At 36.5% G+C, this 16667-nt stretch overlaps 5 protein-coding genes across 5 annotated transcripts; 3 read left to right on the forward strand and 2 right to left on the reverse strand.

Moving 5' to 3' along the window:
* Positions 1-1452, reverse strand: GCK72_007401 (uncharacterized protein; the record flags this gene model as incomplete). Its single annotated transcript, XM_003100026.2, has 3 exons — positions 1-139; positions 184-1329; positions 1385-1452. 3 exons carry the CDS (start codon positions 1450-1452, stop codon positions 1-3), a joined length of 1353 nt encoding a protein of 450 aa, XP_003100074.2.
* Positions 1453-3801: 2349 nt separating this feature from the next.
* Positions 3802-5250, forward strand: GCK72_007402 (uncharacterized protein; the record flags this gene model as incomplete). The annotated part of the gene is made up of 3 exons (XM_003100097.2): positions 3802-3869; positions 3925-5064; positions 5118-5250. The coding sequence occupies 3 exons, from the start codon at positions 3802-3804 to the stop codon at positions 5248-5250; spliced, it is 1341 nt and encodes a 446-aa protein (XP_003100145.2).
* Positions 5251-5522: 272 nt separating this feature from the next.
* Positions 5523-7509, forward strand: GCK72_007403 (uncharacterized protein; the record flags this gene model as incomplete). Its single annotated transcript, XM_053726168.1, has 4 exons — positions 5523-5626; positions 6090-6164; positions 6214-7338; positions 7383-7509. 4 exons carry the CDS (start codon positions 5523-5525, stop codon positions 7507-7509), a joined length of 1431 nt encoding a protein of 476 aa, XP_053590362.1.
* A 1394-nt stretch (positions 7510-8903) lies between these two features.
* GCK72_007404 (uncharacterized protein) lies at positions 8904-9376 on the forward strand (the record flags this gene model as incomplete). The annotated part of the gene is made up of 2 exons (XM_053726169.1): positions 8904-8971; positions 9016-9376. 2 exons carry the CDS (start codon positions 8904-8906, stop codon positions 9374-9376), a joined length of 429 nt encoding a protein of 142 aa, XP_053590363.1.
* Positions 9377-13021: 3645 nt separating this feature from the next.
* GCK72_007405 (uncharacterized protein) lies at positions 13022-14747 on the reverse strand (the record flags this gene model as incomplete). Its single annotated transcript, XM_003099994.2, has 3 exons — positions 13022-13160; positions 13446-14627; positions 14680-14747. 3 exons carry the CDS (start codon positions 14745-14747, stop codon positions 13022-13024), a joined length of 1389 nt encoding a protein of 462 aa, XP_003100042.2.
* Positions 14748-16667: the final 1920 nt, after the last annotated feature.

Raw genomic sequence — 16667 nt, forward strand, 5'->3', positions numbered from 1 at the left:
TTAAAAACGAACAATCCTCATCTTCAGAACCCAATCATAATCATACATAAATTCCTCTTGTTCCGAGTCATTCAGACATTTCATTGGGATGTAATACAGCTCCAATCTTGCAGAATTTCTGATAGGAATCGAAACACATCTGAAAAATAAATAATAAGTTGTCAGCATTCTAGAAAGTAATACCTTTTGCTTCTTTTCGCTCCCTCCACATGTGTCTTGACTAGTTTCAATATTTGACGTGCGGTGTCTTCTTCTATTCCAAACGAGTAGCAGGTTCCTATCGGTCGTTCATTTTTTATCCAATTCTGAACTAGACCAAGATACTCCCCAATTCCAAAATCTGGATCATAAAAACTCAAGTTGACTCGTTCGTTGGGAAGTGTCTTCAGAATAGAGAATAGGTCAATTTCTGGGTTAACATCCATCGCTGTAAAACTTGTCGTTTTTCCAAAGTCAAAAAATTGAAAATCTCGTTTGTCTTCCGCAAAAAAGCTGACACTCTTTAATGGGAAGGATTTTTTATCAAGCATTGAAATTACAGCATCGTTTCGCATAGCCAAATTATACACTCCTTTGAGTTGTTCAGCTTCAATTTTGAACCCAACTGGTAGTCTCAGAATAGTTCCGTTGATGGAGAACTGTAACTTCTGGACTTGAATTGATTGACGTCTTCCTCCAAATAAGAATGTGTTCAAGGCCTTCATTGCTTCATGCAACTTCATATTGTATGGCATCAGGGATGTTTCTTTGTGACTCTTAGAAGTTATTGTCAACATAATATAGCATACGAATGGTGGTTTCAGGTTGAACCGACGGCATTCAAACGGCTGAAGATCCTCGTGTATCTCTCCGATATGTCTCTCCAGTTCATTAATAGGGAGGCTCATATAATAACGCTCCAAGATTGCGTCTTCACCCTCTCTGTCAGAAATCTCTACATCTTCTGATCCCAAACGAGTTTTTAGAACATCTTGATAAAACTTTAAACGAGTTTTATGCATCCGTTCAATATGCACAGTATCCCTTTCTACTTGTCTTACGAGACTATATGGGCATGGCAGTGAAACATCTCCAGGATCCAATACATTGTGCCCAGGGAAAATTTCAAATCCAAATCTATCAAGGTCGCGGGGAAGTCCTCCGAAATCGTTGTACCTCTGAGCTCTCCAAGTTATTTTTTCTCCTTCTTTGTAATCTCGAAAGATCCCTAATTTGTATGAAGTTTGGTTCACGGATGTTGTTAGATCTCCTAGATCTAATTCTTCGATTCGCAGAGGCACCACTTTTTCTGTTGAGCTAATGGAGGGAAGGCGGTGAGAAATTTCAAATCTGAAAGTATGAACAGAATGTTTTGAAAAACGCTTTTCAAAACTAATACACTCACCGGACATTTGGATTCATATATAAGAAAACTGCTTTCAGACTTTGATATTGCAGTGGAAGGGTATTCATGTTGATTTCTGGAAAATAAGTGTTGAATGGAAATAAAGACATGAGGAAAAATCTAGTCAAAAATATGCTGATCACACTCACAAGGGTGCGAAGCATAATGTCTGCAACGAAAGGGTTTAAATTTTCCCGTTTTTATTAAAGTATCAAAAATAGCTACTTTTTTTTCTTTATGGCGCATTGTTTGCAAACACCGTCACGTCAAAATACACGTTTGTGATTCAGACTAACACTGGACGGCTTTGTTCCAAGACAACAAAAACTTTTAAAAAATCGATAACACAAAAAAAGTGAAATGAAGAAGAGAACCTACTCTAATGAGAAAATGGGAGAAGAGATAGAGATGTCCGTTAGAATGTCATTTTCCCATAGATGAAGTCGTGACGTGGATTTGTGTGGTCTGCTGATTATCTCTCATTGTGTCTTGTAATTAACACGTCACACTCCACGAATAGTGGCAAATCGACAATGTCGTTGTCCACTGCACACCAACCAGGGCTGTGCGGCAACCGCTTTTTTCGGCAACTCGGCAACTCGGCAACTAGCCAATTCATGCTTCGGCAACTTTCGGCAACTCGGCAACTTGCCGAAATTTGAACTCGGCAACATTCGGCAACTTTCGGCAACTTTCGGCAACAGAAGTATTTTTTACTAAAGTCTCATAAAAAGTTATGTTCACTCAAACCTAATAACAAAAATTTACAAATGAGACAAGAAATCATAAAGAGAGCTTGTGAAAACACTAAACATTCTTAAAATCAACTATTTTCGATTAATTCTATGGTTTTTGTCAAAACCAAGACTTTTTTGAAGCTACCGCCGAAATTCGACTACAGTATGTTAAATTAGCATGACTAGTTTTTTTCCGCGGGTCTTGCCCTCATTAAGTCTTTTCACTGATTTTTTTCTGTAAAATTGCAAAAATTTATCACGAAAAGAAAAATTAACATTGTTGCCGAGTTGCCGAAAAACTGTTGCCGAAATTCGGCAACCTCAAACTGTTGCCGAAACATGAGTTGCCGAATTCGGCAACGGCAAGTCGGCAACTAAAACTTCGGCAATTTCGGCAATTTCGGCAACCGGCAACTTGTTGCCGCACAGCCCTGACACTAACCCAAGACAGCTGTACTAATTGGCGGAGGCATCTACTCCTTTCTTCTCTATTCTTTCTTGTCATTCTACTGTTGTGTCCATTCTTCAAACGCCTTCTTTTATTGTTATATCTAGAGACCGCAACATTATTTTCAAACCCAATTTTCCATTAAAATTTCCATCCTGACTTGTTCTTCAGGTAAATGGAAGTACATTCCCAAATTTTTTTCCGAAAATATTCACACTCTCCGAAGTTACAGGGCCTTTTGGTCAGCCATGGTTACTACTGAATTTCTCTTGGGGAATCCTTTTGTTTTCCTGGCCACGCAAAAAATATTTTCTGTTTTCACGTCAATCCATCAAATTTTTGCAAAAATTGCAAAAGTTCGAACCAGAAACCCTTTGAATAAAACCACCGCGTGTTATCCACTGAACCAGACAAGCACAAATGTGACGCGGATAATAGGAAAATATATTATTGACGTGATTTTTTGAAATTCAAGAGAATTTTTTGATAAATTTTTAGCATATTTCGAGATAAAACATCAAATATCTAAAATTCGACAGCACGAAATTTTTTGTTTCCAAGTGCATCTAGTTCGAAATTTTGCGTAGATTCTGAATCCGCCAAAAAACGATGCGTGTTTGACCTCCTTTAACCTGAACTGCTTGGAAAACTGATTTTCTTTTTGAATCTGTTGTCTTCCGCCATCGAAAAAATCACATTTTACAAATCAATGAGCTTCCAAATTTTGGCCCCAGGTACCTGAAGAGATGTCCAAATAGAATATGTCAGAAAATATATATGTTATCACAGAAAGTTTTGTGATGTGATGCCTCGCAGTTAAGATGGCTCCCAAAAAAATTCGACAGCACGAATTTCGAATTTTCTTTCAAAACCTATTCGAGTATGTTCAGAACTATTAGAAACTGTCAAAAAACGATGCGTGTTCGACCTAGAACATCCTAAACGTGACATTTTTCTGAAAAAAGCAAAATGTTTTTTCAGTTTTCCGAGAAAACTAAAAATTTGGGTGAAACGAAAGTGTGTTCATTGCATTTTACGTACTCGATTACATAGGGGTAAAAAGTTTTCATTCTGTTTTAGCGTACTGGGCTCTCAGGGCAGACCGTCAAACATTCTGATAATCTCCCCATGACGCCCCAAGAGAAGAAAATGAAAAACTCCGCCCACGTTCATTGCGGTCCCTAGTTATATCTGGCAAGTTTCAATTAACCCAACTCTTTTCAGAAATCAAGATGAATTCCATACCACTGCAATATGAAAGTTTGAAAGCAGTTCTACTTTACATGGACCCTAATGTCAGGTGAATTCATATTTACTGTTTTTTTCTTATCCGTATTTTTATACTAAAATTACAGATTCATAATAGCCCATAGAGCACCAACAATTCGTTCAACCGAAAGAACTGTGCCGCTTAGAGTGAGATATTTGGAGCTTGATGAGTATTCCACTGCAGTCAACAATACCTTAGGGGTATACCGAGATTATGATGCTGATGAAAAAATTCCGAGTGAAGTCGAGATGTATAATAAATACGGAGTTCAGTACGATTTTGATAGACATGGTTTTCCAGTCGCATTGGGATTTTCAGTATTGAAACCTGGAGACATACTAATTGGAAACTTGGATGGCCACGATTTTGAATATGATACCGTTCACGTGGAACGGGCGTTTCGGAGGGCGTTAAAACGTTATGAAAAATCGTTATATCTCCTCTCCAATCCAAGTGCATCTGAAGCATCAGATGATGAAGAAGAAGAAGAAGAAGAAGAATATAATGACTCCACCGATATGTCAAAAGAGGAATTGGAAGATTTAATTGATTCCACCCGCGATGCTCTTCTCCCTTTTGAGTGTCGGCGTTTCAATCTGAAACCACCGTACACCTGCTACATTCAACTGACTATCGAATCAGGGGAGAAAAGACAAATTCAGCGATTTCCTTACAAAATGAAAGTATATGAAGCAATGAAACGTCTGAACAACTTTTTGTTCGGGGGAAGACGGTCGGCGATCCAAGTGGGGGAGTTATATATACATGATCGAAGTTTTATACTCAGACTGCCGATTGGTTTCCAAGTCAGAACGAAAGAACTGAGATATTTATCAAATTTGGACAATCGGAACGATTCGATCGTTTCGATGCTCGACTCGTCGTACTTTCCATTAGATGTTGTTAGTATCTATGTGAATCATCAAAATAATTTTCAAATCCCAATCGTTACTAGTGCTAAAAAATTAATAATTCATAATCTTGGCATCGTTTATGATGTATCATTATCACCACTTATCAGAAAATGTTCAAACCCGCATGTCGTTCTGGCAGATACATTTGCATTTATTACAGCCGAAGGGTTGTTTGAGGCGGTTCAATTATGGATAGAGGGCATCCAATCCATTGAAACTAGTGTTTCACTTGGAATCGAAAAGGAAGAGACAGTAAAAGAACTTTTCAAATTGATCATAGCGCGTGTGGAGAATACAAAAAGAACGAAAAGGTAAGATCCTAATTAATTATTTTATTGTACTTATCATTATTTTACGATTTCAGATGTGTTTCAATGCGTACCCCGGATAATTCAAGGCTAGAAGTATTCTATGTACCAAACAAGAGCAGTAAGGACCAAATCATGTACGGATACGATTCCAAGTGGATACTCAAGATTAGAGCCGTTCAATTCTAAATGGAAAAGATAAAAGAAACAATATTGCATTTTTGTTCAATTGTTATGTTTTGTTTAATTGTTTTTTTTCTAATAATTTCTGTAAAAGTTTATTGAGTTTCTTTTTTTCAACGTAAATTTATTTTCGCATCTGGTTTTTTTGTGCTTGAAAAACTTAAAGTAAAGCGTCCGTGGACTGTGGGGGCAAGGCAGTCTGTGTACACAGCAAATACAACTGAATTGGATCTTCGCTCGATGTATATCTCTTATTGATTCCTCATTTGAGGGATGTAATGAAGTCGGGCCACCCAGGACTCCTCGAAGTGCTAGGAGACTTGGAGTGGAGTCTTGCAGTTCTATGGAGTGATAATGTAGCAAGACACGACAGATATGAAAGGTAATGAATAGAAGGATGGAGAGATGACATTGGCAAATCATTTCTGTGTGCGTGGTCTGCTGGGAAATCTATTGGTGTGTGCTAAGAGGCGGTTCAGCAGGTGCAGATCAGAGTTGTGTGGGATTTCTCCTTCCGCCAATGTTTAGATTTTATCCGCTTTCCGCCTAGAGGACATCAATCCGATAGAATGTTATTTTCCCGATGAAGTCGTGACGTGGATTTGTGTGGTCCGCTCTCTATGTGTCTTGCAATTAACACGTCACACTGCACAAATAGTGACAAATCGTCAATCTTGTTGTCCAGTGCACACTGACCTAACCCAAGACAGCTGTACTAATTGACTGAGGCATCTGCGCATTTCTTCTCCATCATTTTTGGTCATTCTACTGTTGTGCCTGTTCTGTGCTGTACGCCTTATTTTTATTGTAATCTGGCGAGTTTCTATTAACCCATGTCTTTTCAGAAATCAAATGAATTCCATACCGTTGCAATATGAAAGTTTGAAAGCAGTTCTACTTTACATGGATGCTAACATTCGGTAAACATGACTTTGATCAATATTTTGACTGTCTCAATTTCGATTTCAGGTTCAAAATTTCCCAACGACTACCCACAATACGCATTACGGAAAAAGTTGTGCCACTCAAAGTTCGAAGTTTGAAATTTGACGAGTATAGGACCACTGTCAATGACACCACATATCAATTGGGCATCTATCGGGAATACAATTCTGGCGAAACAATTGCAAGAGAGATTCAGTGGTACAATGAATACGGTGGAGTTCCACATGACCTGGATAGGCATGGATTTCAAATTTCACCTGGCAACACTGTGCTTACTCCAGGAGACGTTTCATTTGGAGGTTATAATAGGCGTGAATTTCGACACGATACAATTCAAAATGAACGATTATATCGGGAGATGTTGAAAGGTTATGAGAAGGCCTTGTTTTTAAAGACCAATTCCGAAATTACTGAAAGTGACCCGATTGGCCAATACGTGAGACGTGGATTAGAAATGCCGCTTGATACGTTAAAGTATCGTATCGATAATCTCTACACTGCGCTTCTCCCGTTCGAATGCCGTCGTTTCAATCTAAAACCACCGTATGTCTGCTATATTCAACTGACAGTCCAAACCGGAAACAAGAAACAAATCGAGCGATTTCCTTGTAAAATGAAACTTTATGAAGCAATGAAGCTCTTGAACAATTGTTTGTTCGGAGACAGAAGTTCATCAATCCTAGCTGAAAAATTTCGTTTGCCCCGCGAAAGTATCATTCTGAGATTGCCGGTTCAGTTCAAAGTTAAAACTAGAAATCTAGAAAACGTGTTTGGTTTGACATTCCTCAACGATGCTGTAATCTCAATGCTTGACCCGTCTTCTCTTTCATTGGATTCAGTGGACATTTTTATAATAGATGGAAGAGATTTTCAATTACCCATTGTATCTTGTGCAAAAAAGTTGATAATTAGTTACATAGGACCCGCAGAGGATTTTTCAGATATTCTCAGAGGATGTCCTAACCAACAAGTATATCTACCATATAACTGTAGGTGGTACAGAGTCGAGCAACTGTTGAATATTGTTCTGAGTTGGTTCGAGAAACCTGTTGGGTCCTGTTTTTCACAGGAAGTCACGAAGGAAAAGACAGTGAAAGATTTATTCAAGTTAATCAAAACCCGTGTAGAAAAAACAAAGAGAACGAAAAGGTATGTTTAGAGAATAAGAATAATCTGTATGAATCAATTTTCAGATGCATCTCAACAATAACTAAAGATTCCACGAGACTGGAGGTGTTTTACGTACCAATCAAAAATTCAGGCGGTCAAAAAACTGTTAACTCTAAATGGGTTCTCAAGATCCGAATCGTTCGATTGTGAATTAAAAGGCATAAGTTTCTACCTACTTATCTCTATTTGTTTTTATGCATTTGCTATATCTCAATAAATAAATCTTTGAATTTTATTACCAATAAGTTTCCTGTGAAGAAAGACAGCCCCCTTCCGCTGAAAGTAATGGGACAACTATTTTTGACTGCTAACAATATCCCTTCTATTCAGTTTTCTACTGAACCTCTTCACTAGTGCTCTCTCTCTCATCAACCTCCTACTGCTCACCCTTTGTGACGTCACCCTATGCATGTACCAACGAACATCTTTTCTGACCTCTTCTCTTGCGTAGAACCTTTTTGTTACTGGGGAAAATTATATATATATATATATATATATATATATATATATATATATATATATATATATATATATATATATATATATATATATATATATATATTCACTTCCGACTTCCGTCATTCCATAACTGTAGAATTTCCGAAAAGTACATTTCGCAGAAATACTTGAAAAAATGGTCTAAAAGGAGAGAAAATTGGCTTTTCTTCATCCAAAACCAAATTTTCCTCTGATTTTCGCCAATTTTATGATCTCTCGAGTTTTTGAATGTTTGCGAAAAATCTGATTCCGACTTCCAACTTCCGACTTCCGGGCGTTTTTTCACTTCCGACTTCCAACTTCCGGTTAAGGAAACTCACTTCCGACTTCCGACTTCCGGATAAGAAATTTTCACTTCCATGCAACTCTGATATCTATTCTAACCTTTTTAAGACCTTTCGAGTGTGTCATAGTAATTCTAATTGTCCCATCAAGAAGATTTTTAACGAACCAGAACAAAGGTAGAGATTCATGTTTGTAGTTGACAACTTTTTTGTACGATCACTCCCTAGCAAGTTACATATTGACAAAGTAATTTCTCTCTCACATCGTCCCATTTCAGTGCAAAATAGTGCGATTTTTGAAATGTCGTCTTAAAATGATATTGACAGTGTCCGTACAAAAAAAAGACGACTTTAAAAATGAAGTTCTACTTTTGATCTGTATGATCCATTAAAAATCGACTTGATGGAACAATCAGAATTATTATGACACACTCTCAAAGTTGGTCCATTTCAACTGAAAACGGCCAAAGTTTACAACCTTTTCACCGGTACTGTACGTATTTTATGCAACCTGTATACTTTCTCTATTTTCAATTCGATTAATCTTGATTTTTATGTAAGCCTCCACACTCGTCCTCTCTTTCATCAACCTCTACTCCTCACACTTTGTGACGTCACCCTGCGCAAATATACTACCAGCGAACACCTTTCTAACCTCTTCTCTATTCATTACTGGGAAACAGATCTTCCTCATAGCCTCCCTTGTTTCCTCCAAAATATACGCCTTCTTATTAGTTAACCCAATTCTTTTCAGAAATCAAGATGAATTTCATACCGCTGCAATACGAAAGTTTGAAAGCTGTCCTGATTCATATAGATGCTAACATTCGGTAAACATGATTAGATCTTTTAAAATCTTTAATTTTGATTTCAGATTCAAAATATCCCAACGACTACCCACAATACGCATTACGGAAAAATTAGTACCACTCAGAGTACGAAGTTTGAAACTTGACGAGTTTTGCACCATTGTCAATGACACTAAGTATCAATTGGACATCTATCGGGAGTTCGATTCTGGTGAGAACATATTACAGCAAATCAAGATGGAGAACGATTTTGGGGGAGTCAAATCAGATCTGGATCAATACGGTTTCCGAATCTCACCTGGAAATTCTGTGTGGACTCCTGGCGACGTTTCATTTCGAGATATGATCGGTCATGACTTTCCATTCGACACGATCATTATTGAACGAATGATTCGAGAAGAGTTGAAAAGAAGGCTTTGCTACTAAGAACTAACTCGGAGACGGATGGTATTACGACCACTGGAAATTTAGAAGGGAATCTTGCTGACATGTACCTGAGAAAAGGATTAGTAATGCGGCTTGATTCGTTGAAATATATGATCGATTATTTATACACTGAGCTTCTCCCGTTCGAATGCCGTCGTTTCAATCTTAAACCACCGTATGTCTGCTATATTCAACTGACAATCCAAACCGGAAAAGACAAACAAATCGAGCGGTTTCCTTATAAAATGAAACTCTATGAAGCGATGAAGCGTCTGAACACGCTCTTATTTGGAGGAAGACGTTCACTAATCCTTGCTGAAAGATTTCGCTTGCCTATTCAAAGTACTATTTTGAGATTGCCTGTTGGGTTCAAAGTTGGAACGAAACAACTGACATGGAATGTATTTTGACTGCTACCCCTAAAGTACTGTTTTTTTTACTCATTCGATGAGTTTTCTTAAGACAAAATGGCCCATAAAGGGTTTTCCTGTGACGTGACCTCGTTTTTGAAAAATTGAGATTTTTCGAAAATGCAATTTTTTCGAAACATTTTTTCATAAATTTTTTTCATAATTTTAGCGGATTGTTCAGAAAATGGGCTTTACACATATTTATAGCAAATTTTATGTAGTTTTTGACAAAAATATGACACTCATGAAAAAATAATTTTTTGATCCTGAAAAAGGTAAAAATGTGACACCCTCCAAAAAAAAAAATTTTTTTCGAGGTTGGCAGAGGTGACATACATATGGTAAGAAAGTACAACTTATGTGGATTATTTTTTTATATAGCACTATAATCGCTTGCAGTTGAAAATTAAAGAAAAAATTGCTGCTCTGAAAATTTTCATTTTTCGAAAAAATGTGACATGCAGGAAATGAGTTCGAATTTCTAATATTGTCCACGCTCCCAATCAAATTCAATAAAAATAACTATTTTCAGATTATGTTTCACTATTTTCAAAAAAGAAAGTACATCCCTGTTAACATCTCTTTTCATAACACTCGCTCAAAAATTGCAAGTTTTCTCATGTGAAGAAAGTTCAACAGCTCATAACTCCTCTGAAACTAAAGGAAACAAGCTCGAAAACGCAGAGCAACCCAAAAATGACGATTGCTTCTCAAAAATCATAATTGGGCTGTTTTTCGAAAACTAATTTTTTTCGATTTTTTATAAGGGGGGACCACATGAAATTTTTCCAGAAACTTGAAAAAAATTTTTTTCGAAAACAACCAGAATTAACGGTTTTTAGCATCTATTCTTGTTTATAAACTAGTTTTTAGTTGTTTTCGAAAAAAAAAATTTCAAGTTTCTGGAAAAATTTCATGTGGTCCCCTTATCAAAAATCGAAAACATCCCAAGTATGATTTTCAAAAATCAATAATTATTTTTGAGTTGCTCTGCGTTTTCGAGCTTGTTTCCTTTAGTTTCAGAGGAGTTATAAGCTGTTGAACTTTCTTCACATGAGAAAAATTGCAATCTTTGAACGAGTGTTATGACAAGAGAAGTTAACAGGGATGTGAATCATTGTTCGAAAATGGTGCAACATAATCTGAATACTGTTATTTTTTTTGAATTTGATTAGGAGCTTGAACAATATTAGAAATTCAAACTTATTTCCGACATGTCACATTTTTTGAAAAATGAAAATTTTCAGACCAATTTTTTCCTTAATTTTCAATTGGAAGCGACTATAGTGCTATATGAAAAAATAATCCACATAAGTTGTACTTTCTTACCATATGTATGTCACCTCTGCCAACCTCGAAAAAAAAATTTTTTTTTGGAGGGTGTCACATTTTTACCTTTTTCAGGATCAAAAAATTATTTTTCATGAGTGTCATATTTTTGTCAAAAACTACATAAAATTTGCTATAAATATGTGTAAAGCCCATTTTTTGAACAATCCGCTAAAATAATGAAAAAAAATTATGAAAAAAATTTTTCGAAAAAATTGCATTTTTGAAAAATCTCAATTTTTCAAAAACGAGGTCACGTCACAGGAAAACCCTTTATGGGCCATTTTGTCTTAAGAAAACTCATCGAATGAGTAAAAAAAATCAGTACTTTAGGGGTAGCAGTCAAAATACATTCCATGTGAGAGATTTGCCTCTTATCGATATTGATAGGTTCAATAATCTCCCTTCGATTCTCGACTCATCCTTTCATCCACTCGATCTGATCTCAATCTATGTAATGGATGCAAATGATGTACAACACCCTATCGTCTCTAGTGCAAAAACGTTAATTATCTCTGGTTTTGGTTTTGATGTTGACGTAGGAACTACAATCAGCAATTGTTCAAACCAACAAGTTATGTTTGGAAGTAGATTGATGACAATTACAGCTGAACAGATGTTTAGTAATGTACTGTCTTGAGAATCGGTCTATTCAAACGTGCTATTCGTATGGAATCAAAGACGAAAAAACAGCGAAAGAACTTTTCAGATTGATTAAAACCCGTATAGATAATGCAAAGAGAACCAAAAGGTAGAGACTCAATCATCATTTTTCCAAAAAATTAAAATTTTTCTTTTAAATGTGTTTCTATTAAAACAACGGACCGTAAAAGAGTGGAAGTGTTTTACATTCCGATGAAAAGTCTGCAACGTGAAGAACAGATGGAACAAATCAGAGATGTTGGGAAGTACAATCCCTTATCAGGAAGTCGGAAGTCGGAAGTTGGAAGTGATTTTTCTTACCAGGAAGTCGGAAGTCGGAAGTAAAATTTCTTATCCGGAAGTCGGAAGTCGGAAGTAAAATAACACCCGGAAGTCGGAAGTCGGAAGTCGGAAGTCGGAATTCCCAACAACACTGGAACAAATGTGTTATTCAAAGTGGATTCTTGAGATACGAATCGTTCGAATTTAGAATGAAAACCGCTTGGTCCATCTTTTATCTCTTGTCTTGCAATTTTGATTGTTTAAATATTATATAAATAATTTCATGATTAAACAAATATAATAGATTCTTCTTAATGGTTGATTTACATATAAACGACTAGTTGTGCGTCGGTTCTCCACTACTACCGTAAAACTGTAATAGAAATGCGTGCGTTAGAGTTGCATGGAATTCCGACTTCCGACTTCCGGGCATTTTTATCATTCCGACTTCCGACTTCCGGATAAGAAAAATCACTTCCGACTTCCGAATAAGGAATTTTACTTCCGACTTCCGACTTCCGTCATTCCGTAACTGTGGATTTTCCGAAAATTTTCCGCAGAAATACTTGAAAAAATGGTCTAAAAGGAGAGAAAATTTTTTCTCTTGGAGTTTTTGAATATTTGCGAAAAAATCTAATTCCGACTTCCAACTTCCGGATTAAAAAAAGGAGTTTTCTTTTGTTTTTTACGGACATTGAAAAAGAATGATTGAAATGAAGAAAAATATTTCGAGCATATTAAGGGGGCGCCTATATTCAAACCGTTTGTCAGGGTGCGCCTCTAATAAAGGGACGCTTCTATTACAGTAGTCCCATAATCCCCCAAAAATCTTTAAAATCTTTCAACCCAATTCAAATGAACACTTTTATTGAGAAAACGATTCAAATAGTTTAAAAAATTAGAGAAAAAAACAACTTAACAGAAAATGAATAACGGGAAGTATTCTCACAATTTTTCGAAGCATAAATCAATATTCGGTCATTTATAATCGTACAATCCGTATTTTGAGAACCCATTTGCAATTGTACATGAAATCCTTTTGCTCTCGACTGCGTGGATTTTTGATAGGCACATAGAACACTTCGAGTTTTGTGTTGTTTCCTGTGATGACAGATATACATCTGAAAAAATATAGATTGCTGTTTTCTCACTGTTTTCTCGGGAGTAATCTGCTCAGGTGATAAAAAGCGAAGACTTCAAAAGAGGACTGAAGTTGACATTTTTTATTTCCGATATGATATTTTTGAATAGTAGCGTTCAAGCAATTTCAGCGTATGCGTCAATAATAGAAGTTTTAGAATTGCCTGCAGTATCATAATCTGAAATTAAAAATATATGACGTCAGTCCTCCTTTAAAGTATTATAACTCCAATATTTGTCTGAAAAAATGTTCTAATCAATCAAACCTTTTAGTCCTCTTTGCGTTCTCCAAACGGCTTTTGATAACTTTGAGAAGCCCTTTCGCTGTATCTTCTTCCTTTATTCCAAATGAGTAACAAGTTCCGATAGGCTTGGCAGCATCTAGCCAGTTTTCGATCAATCCAAAATATGATTCGATTGGAACCTCTCTATATGTATCCGCCAGAACAACCTCTTTATTAGAAAGAGTTGTAAGAATCGGTAGAATATCGAATTGTGAGTCCGAGTTGTGAACAATCAACTTCTTCGCATCTCTGACTATCGGCAACTCAAAATCGTCTCTTCCTCTATTGCAGATCGACAGTTTAAGAACATTTAATGGGAAACAAGAGGGGTCTAGCATCAAATTGACACCATCGCTCCAGTCATTCAAATCATACCCATTTTCAAGTTGTTTGGTTTTCACTCTAAACCCGACAGGGAGTCTCAAAACGGCTCCAAATCTCGCCAACTGGACACTTTGAGCTTGAATGGCTGGGCGTCTTCCTCCAAAAAACAATGTATTCAATCGCTTCATCGCTTCGTAAAGCTTCATGTTGTATGCATATCTTTCGATTAGTTTCGTTTTCTTGTTACAGATGACAGTCAGCTGAATGTAGCAAGTGTATGGTGGTTTCCGATCGAAACGACGGCATACGAAAGGAACAAGATTGGAGCGAGCGTCGTCGGCGAAATCTTCTAGAATATTCATTGGCGTTTCCATAGCAAGTTTCAGACGGATTTTATTTATACGGCCCCATTCGCCACTAGTATCCGGTTCTTCTAATGCCTTTCCTGTTGGTAGCTGGCCAGTTCGGAGATACATCGCCTTCTCATTGACCTTCAATTCTTCGCTATAGATTTTTTCACTCATGTCATCGTCATTCAGGAAAGCATCGAATGGCGGGTCATTTGGATGTTGGAATGAGATGTCTCCAGAATCCAAAACATAATCAAAATAGATCTGGAATCCGTATTTATCCAGATCATGCCAAATGCCAGTAAAATCATTGGTCATCTTAATTTTCCTCGGAATTTTTTCGCCTGGTTCGTAGTCTCGATAGATTCCCAAATTATAAGATGTGTTGTCAACTACTGTTGAAATGCCGTCTAGTTTCAATTTCCGAATTCTGAGTGGCACGAGTTTTTCAGTTGAGCGGATTGCAGGTAGTCGACGCGAAATTTGGAACCTACAAAATGTTAATGTTTTGGAGAAAAAATTAAAGAAGAACGGGAACTTACCGAACGTTGGCATCCATATGAATCAAGACTGCTTTCAAACTTTCATATTGCAACGGTATGGAATTCATTTTGATGGTTGAGAACAGTTCAAAGAAGACGGATACTGGAATCGGAAGAATATATCGTGAAGAATGGAGAACGTGAACCAAATGGGGACACTGCAAGAAAATGAGTAGGTAAGAGAGGAATTAGCGATGAGATCAAATGGAGATTAGCACTGAGAGAAAATATCGACGTTGGACCGAGAATAGGAGGCCAAGAACAGTGAGAACATATGTCTTTGTGTCCGTATGATGGTGGCCAGGGATGTGCGAAACGGAAATCGGAAATTCCGAAATTTTCGACTTTTATTCGGAGCTGTTTTCCGTCGGAAAATTTCCCATTTCCTAGAAATTTTTCCGAAATATACGAAGTTCCATATAATTTCGTGATGATTCAAGAAGGAATTTGTGCGGAATCAAAAGAAATTGCTGCAAAACCAACGTGAACGGTGCAAAAACGTCACACCTGCTGGAATGTTTGCTAATGAATTTGGTACAGAGCTCTACTCATTTTTTTAAATGAAAATTTCGGAAATTTCTCGAAAATTTAGAGCAAAAGTTCTCAAATTATCATACGTATTCACCTTTTGATTGATTGAATTTTTAATTTTCAAAAAAAAAAAACTTTTTTTCAAAAAAAAATCTAAATTTCTTCAAAACATGTATCGAAACGGGGCAAGCGCGCCGGGAATATTTTTGATTTCGATAAGTAGCTCGCATTGATAAAAAATTTACTAATTTTTGGCCGTTGGCTTGTTGCCGAAGGTTTCCCGGACTTTTTGGGTAATTTAAGGGGGGAATAGGAGGAAATGATATGAAAAGACGATAAAGAACAATTTAGAAGCTAAAATACATTAAAGGAATGAAGAAAATTGGAGAAAATATACGAAAAACATGAATAAATTAGGAAGAAATTCATGACTGAAAAGCAGGCTTGGTCGAGAAAAACTTTTCGGGAAAATCGAGAACGAAAAAATTTCTCGAAATTTTTTTTCGGGAAATCGAGTACTCGAAATTTTTCTCGAATTTTTTTTTCGAGAAATCGAGTACTCGAAATTTTTCTCGAATTTTTTTTTCGGGAAAATCGAGAATTTTCGAGAAATTCGAGAATTTTGTCAAACTGACTTCAAATGACTTAAAAATAACTATTTTTCGATAGATTTTATTTTTATTCATTAATGTATACTTGGTTTCACAGTTCGAGATTGGTACCCCATCAATTAAACGTTTTGCTGGAGAAACATCAGTTTCGAAAAACTTTCAGCACTCAATAGTTTTCTATTTTGGAGCACCGTAGGTGAAAATTGAGTATTTTGTGTAAAAACAACAAAAAATCCGTTGAAACCCTGTAAAAATAAATGGAAAATTTCGAACTTTTGAATATTACTGTTACAAAAAATTTCCCGATTTTCTCGAAATTTTTCGGGAAATTTCCCGTCGGGAAAAATTCCCGAAAATTTTTTTCGAGAAAATTCCCGGTCGGGAAAAATTCTCGAAAAAATTTTTCGGGAAAATTCTCGTCGGGAAATTTTCCCGAAAAATGTCGGGAAAACCGAGAAATCGAGTATCCCGATTTCCCGACCTCGACCAAGCCTGCTGAAAAGAAAATTAATATTATAAATATATGCGAGCGCAAAATTCAATTTTAGAGAAATGAGGCAACCACGCTCCATTGACACGCATTAGAGAGAAGAGACGCAGACACTGCGGCCTCGCTGGAGTTTTTTAAAAAAGTTTTGTCCATTTTCTCGCTTGTTTCTTTCGTTTTTCATCGAAATCTTTGATATTTTGTGCTTTTTTTCGAGAAATTGAACTACGGCAGAATTATTTTTCCAAATTTTTCACGGAATATTGCTTCAAAATATGTATTAACTGAAAATAGTTGCGCGTAGCAAAAATTGAGAAAATTCAAAACCGGAAGAATTATAAACAACCAGTGATTGACAA

This window comes from Caenorhabditis remanei, chromosome II (genome assembly GCF_010183535.1).
Source record: "Caenorhabditis remanei strain PX506 chromosome II, whole genome shotgun sequence".
Lineage (NCBI taxonomy): Eukaryota > Metazoa > Nematoda > Chromadorea > Rhabditida > Rhabditidae > Caenorhabditis > Caenorhabditis remanei.